Raw genomic sequence first — 6,246 nt, forward strand, 5'->3', positions numbered from 1 at the left:
GTCGGCCAACCACTTCTCCTGGTCGGCCGACCAGTTCAAAAGGTTCAACTCAAAAAAAGTTTGTTGGCCAACCCATTTGATGGTCTCCCAACTGCATGCAAGCTAGTGGTATGGTGGGAGACCAGTAAATGCGACTCAAAGACCAAAGAGACCAGCTTCCTGACAAGAAAATTGGCAGGCGGGAGAAAAGTGGTCTCCAAGGAGAAAAGGTGATCTCCCACCCTTGTACCACCTCCCAAACAATGAAAACAAGGTCCATGCCAAAAATGAACCAAGACGGATGCAAAACGAGGGTTCGGGGGTCAAAATGCGCAGCCGGGTGCCCCGAAAACAGGCTGTTAAGCATCGAAAGTGGCGTGCGACCACAAAGGTGGTCTCCCAAGCCACAGTGTCCCTCTAGAGAGAGGAAGCAAGGTGTGTGCCAAAAATCGTGCCAAACGGAGAAGGTTAAGCGGTCTCGAACCGAGGCGCGCGGCCAACGGCTCCGAAAACCAGAAACTGGTCTCCAAACAGGAACAGTGGCCTGCGACCACAAAACGTAGCCTACGGCCACTGAGAGATGGTCTACGAGACCTCTCCCTCCCTTCGAGAAGAGAAAAAAAAACTTAGTTCGCAAACCGAGGCAAAGCACAAAAGGGTCCCAAGGTCCGGGGGTAAGGCTCTCAGCCGAAACTCCGAAACCTCAGAACGAGCACAACATACACCATCACCGAGAGCTCAATCGATGACGTCTAAGTCTTAAGGTCGGTCAAAAATGGGGTGTCTACAATCTGCTTTTTGATATAATAAATTATCTAGAGGGGCTAACCTCTTTTGTCTTAGGAAATCTCCTAAATTCCAATCTAGTGCTTCATTATCTTCGGAATTATATTTTTTAGCTGGTAGTGCTTTATTCCTTTTGCGCCTAACATCTTAACTATTTGATCATTTGTAAGTTTATAATGGGTATTGCTTTCTGAGACCACTAAGCCTAAAAACCCTATGCAAACTAATAAATTCGTTTCTCCTTTTTTCATTTTATATCCTTTACTTTTTCTTTTTTTTTGGATCAGCAAAGAGAATCTTTATTGATGACGAAACCATACAATACATATGGGGGAACATCAATAAGGATGAGAATGAATAAAGGAGAAAAGGGAAAACCAAGCAAAATGTTGGTGAGAAACCAACAGTAGCACACTCAGAACAACACCCAGAACAACACAAAGATAACATTACTCTCCACCCCTCAGGAAGCTTAACAGAAAGACAGCAGCCTCCACAAAAAACAACCAAAGCCCAAGTGCAAAACAGAATAGAAGAGCAAACAGAATGGAAGAGCTCTATAGAGCAGCAAATGCAATTATACATCAAAACACCAAACACAAGACCATTGTAGCAATCCACTGCAGCATATCAGAGCACCTCTCCTTTCTGTCAACCAGCACACCACCTCTGCACTCCTAGTACTTCAAAACAACCTAATTTAGTGTAGATTGGATACAATGCCATGAACTGAGTAATCCACCTTCAAGTGCCATTTGGTCCATAAAGCAATCTGCATCTTAACTTTTTCACAAAATACTTGAAAATCAAGATCGGCACCCTTGAACCAACACTCATTCCTCAACTTCCAGACAGACCAAAAGACAATAGAGGGGATAATCTGCCAGATTTTGAGTACCCAAGACTAGAACTTAAATTTGCTAGCAGACTACCAATGTAGCAACCTTGCTACTAAACCTGGAATAGCCCAGACCTAATCCCACCAGTCTACCAAATGAGACCAGCACTTCCACACCAGAGGACAGAACAGAAGCACATGATCAACAGTTTCCACCTCAGCTTGGCAGAAAGCACATAGGTTATTAGCACTCACTGCAATAGCCCCTATTCTTTGAAGGAATGAAGTTGTTTTAACCCTGCCTCGCCAAGCCAACCAATAAAGAAATTACATTTTTGGAGGGGTAAAACTCACCCAAACCCCTGCTGGGATTGCTAGACCAGGCCCTCTAGCTGCAACCCACCACCTCCACACAGAAGCTACTGTGAACTGCCCTGTCCTCATTGCTAACCAGGTGCAAGAGTCCTATATACCGAATCTGAGACAATGGGATAATTCCAATATGTCTAACAGCCTCTGTAATTCCTCTTCTTCCCAGGCTAATAAATTCCTTCTAAATTGAAGCTGCCACCCTCCTGTGACACCAATTTTTGCCTTGATCTGCTGCAAAGATTCCTCATTCTCTGTGAATAAACTGAACAATCTGGGAAATTCCTCCTTCAAACCTCTGTTACCTAACCAGGCATGGTACTAGAACTTTATTCTCCTCCCATTGCCAACTATGATTTTGACCTAGTCACTAAAAAATTCACCCAATTACTGGTTAGCCATAGATAGCTGTGAGATATTCTTCCAAACTATTGAGACCCCTGCTGATTGATTTATTGAAGGAGTCCATCCCCCACCAATTCTGCCATACCTAGAACATACCACAAATTTCCACAAAGCTTTATCATCATAGCCATACTTCTACCACCACTTTAATAGCAGGCAGTCATTAACCTCACCTAAATCCCTCACACCTAAACCTCCTTGATTCTTTCTATTGGTGACCTCCCTCTATTTGACTAGGTGCACTTTCCTAATGGATTCAGTCCCTCCCCACATAAAATTGGCCTGAAGTTTAGATATAGATTTGACAACCCCCTTAGGCATTTTGAAGATAGAAAGAAAATAGATTGGTAAATTGGATAGGGCTGATTTGATAAGAGTCAATCTACCAGCAAAAGACAATAATTTCCCCTTCCAAGAAGAGAGATTCTTTTGAATCTTATCCACAACTGGAGACCAAGTGCTCTTCCTTCTGGGATTGGCCCCTAAAGGCAAGCCTAAAAAATTAAATGGCAACTTCTTAGATAGACAATTCAAAGCCTTAGCAAATTCCTTTAGTTTGGTCCTCTTGAATACCCACCCCACAAACAACACTTTTATGATAATTGATCCTCAATCCAGATATCACCTCAAAGCACCTCAATACCCTCTTTATGTTCAGAACTTCCTCTATGTCACTTTCACAAAAAATGATAGTGTCATCTGCAAATTGAAGATGTGAAATACCCAACCGATCAGAGCCTACTGAAGCACCCTTGATCAAGCCCTTCTCTATGGCCCTTGTCAATAAGAGATTAAGACCTTCAGTAGCAACAATGAACAAAAATGGAAATAATGGGTCTCCTTGCCTTAGCCCCTTCTGTGGTTGAAACTCCTCAGTAAGTGCACCATTGACTAATATAGACACCTTAGCTGTTGTGATACAAGTCTTCATCCGCCGAATCCACCTTGTGCCAAAACCAAAATTTCCCAACATTAACAGCAAAAACTCCCAATTTAATAAGTCATATGCTTTCTCAAGATCCAAGTTCAGAATTATACCTTTCTTCTTAGCTCTGTGCCACCCATCTACAACTTCATTAGCTATCATCACACCATCTAGGATATGTCTACCACTGACAAATGCTGACTACACCTCACTAATCACAGCTGGAAGCACCTCCTTCATTCTTCTGGACAATACCTTGGCCAAGATCTTATAGATGGAGCTAACCAAACTAATGGGCCTATAGTCACCCAATCCTCAAGGATTATCCTTCTTAGGAATAAGCACAATGAAGGAACTATTGATCCCACTTGACATTTTAGCATTTGTATGAAATTCTTGGATCATTTGAATAATCTCACTTTTCATAACAGGCCAACACTTTTGAATGCATGCAAGATTAAAACCATCTGGTCCAGGGGCCTTGTTTCCATCACAATCTTGAAGAGCTGCCCAAATCTCATATGCAGAGAACACTACTTCCAAATTGGCTGCTGCCTCTGGGCTAATAACATTAAAAGGACCTAAAATCTTTGGCCTCATAGTCCAAGACTCTGAAAACTGATGCTTAAAATGCCTAACCACGGCTTGTTTAATCTGTATAGGGTCCTCAAAGCTCACCCCTTCCACACAAACTGAATCTAACATATTCTTCCTCTGTTTTCTGCTGGCTATGATGTGGAAAAACCTAGTGTTTTTATCACCATTACGAGCCCATAGCATTTTGGACTTTTGAAGCCACAACCTCTCTTTATCTCTGCTTAGTTTCCACACCAGACTTCTAGATTCTCTTCTTTTTCTGAGTTCCACATCAGCCAAAGTTCTAGATTCTGCCTTCAAATCCCAATCATGCAACTCCTCCTCAGCTGACTTCAAAAGATTATCAATATTACCAAACACCTCCTTGTTCCACACCCTTAGGTAACATTTTAATTCTTTCAATTTCCTCATTAATCTATACCATGCCTATCCTGATACTTGAATATTCTCCCAAATCTGTTTAACTTCAGTCATAAAGGTAGGGTGTGAAAGCCAAGGATTTAAGAACTTAAAGGGTTTGGGACCCCAATCCCTTTCATCCTCCTTCAATAGAATGGGATAGGGATCTGATATGGTTCTAGATAGACCCCATTGCTTGAGAGAGAACCTTTCCAACCACATTGCATCCAACAGGAATCTATATCTATCTTGCTCAATCTTTTCTCATCCAGTGCATTACACTAGGTAAACTGTCTACTTAGCATAGGCAAATTTGTCAATTCCAACTTGTCAATAAACTCATTAAAATCCTTCATCCCCATGTCCCTTCTTGAGCACCCTTTCCTCTCACACATGAGCCTAATTTCATTTAAATCCCCACCTACACACCAAGGATTTGAATAATGTGGGTATACATTAACCAAAAGCTCTCATAGTTGTCTCCTATACACAGTCTCAATTGGGGCATAGATATTGACAGTGACACACTCAAAAGAATAGCATGATGTACCTGATAGAAGAATAAAATTCTTACCACAACAGCAGTCTCCGAGCTTGAAAATGTCTGGCCTTTAAATGCACAACAGTCCACCTGCACTGCCATCTGAATCCACCTCCATAAAATCCATCTCCTCATAAGGCCAAATGGATTTCACAAAACAATCATCCATAGTACTTCTTTTTGTTTCTTGGAGCAACAAAACATCCACATTCCTAACTTTCACCAAGTGCTTAATTTTCCCCCTTTTGTCTGGCCTTCTCAGCCCTCTAACATTCCAAGATAATATTTTCATTAAAAAACTGACACATCACCCCCATAGCCCCTGTTAACAAACAGTTAGTTTCTGTTTGTCCCATCTACACCTGCAAGTCTCTCCAAATCATTCTCCTCCAATTCCACTATTTTGCTCACAACCTCTTCTTCTTGACCATGGTACTGCAGCCCCAGAGTTGTTCCTACCTTTAGAGTTGTCTATACCTCTTCAATTAAATTTCTCCTTCTAATCCTCGAGAGACTCTGAGAGGATGACAAAGAGAAGGCTACTGCTGCTGCTGTGGCTCTGAAAATAGCACCTCTTTGGAATCCAAGGCTACCGACCACACCTTTTTGTTTGCTAAGACCTCCAGCTAACCTGCTGCTCCTTCTTGAAACAGAGCCTTTTTTCCACGTATAGTGGCTTTTTGGACTGCTACTTCCTTACGTTTTTTGGACTATTCTTTTATAGTTTGAACTAGATTGGGTCTGAGGCTAGGCTGGGCCACACTATCCCCCAAGCACAACCCCACCCTGTTATTTGGACCATTGGGCTCAGGCCCAACCTGCACCCCCTCAAGTAATACTTTTAGATTAATGTTGGACCCTGCCTTCACTGGCCTACTCATCTTCCTTAGAAATCCTGAAGTGCTTACTGACCCATTTATATTTTGAATATTGTTCATCATTGCCTTTTGTGAAGTGACTAGCTGAATTAGACTTTCCTTCTTGGAGCATGCACCTATACAACAGCTCTCCATGCAGCCGTGTATATCAACTTCAGCTGCTGCATTCTTTCCATCATTTCCCCTACCCAATACCTCTGAGCTAGTTGGCACTGTCTCCAATATCCTACTCACCCCACCAGAGCCTCCCCTCATGTCTTCTTCCCTTGCTGAGCGCTCCCTCTACAACCTCCATTGCCAGACTGTTGATCCTCTACCTTTTATTCCTATTTTTAACTTCTTATGAAAAGTCGAGGTTGGTAAAAGGAAATCTAGTGTAAAATAAACTGTTCATCCTTTTCTTCAAGGTTGATCTTCCTTTTAATAATTATTTTTTTAATTTCTAAAAATAACAAAATTATTTTTGTCTCATAAATTATAAATAGAAGATGCATTAAATAGTTCAATACAAATTTTCAAAAAGAGTAGC

At 41.7% G+C, this 6,246-nt stretch overlaps 1 protein-coding gene across 1 annotated transcript; it reads right to left on the reverse strand.

Moving 5' to 3' along the window:
- Nucleotides 1–3,617: 3,617 nt before the first annotated feature.
- Nucleotides 3,618–4,310, reverse strand: LOC145823359 (uncharacterized). The gene has a single exon (XM_082922925.1). It carries the CDS (start codon nt 4,308–4,310, stop codon nt 3,618–3,620), a length of 693 nt encoding a protein of 230 aa, XP_082779051.1.
- Nucleotides 4,311–6,246: the final 1,936 nt, after the last annotated feature.

Source organism: Camellia sinensis, chromosome 1 (genome assembly GCF_055761805.1).
Source record: "Camellia sinensis isolate YWXY chromosome 1, ASM5576180v1, whole genome shotgun sequence".
Lineage (NCBI taxonomy): Eukaryota > Viridiplantae > Streptophyta > Magnoliopsida > Ericales > Theaceae > Camellia > Camellia sinensis.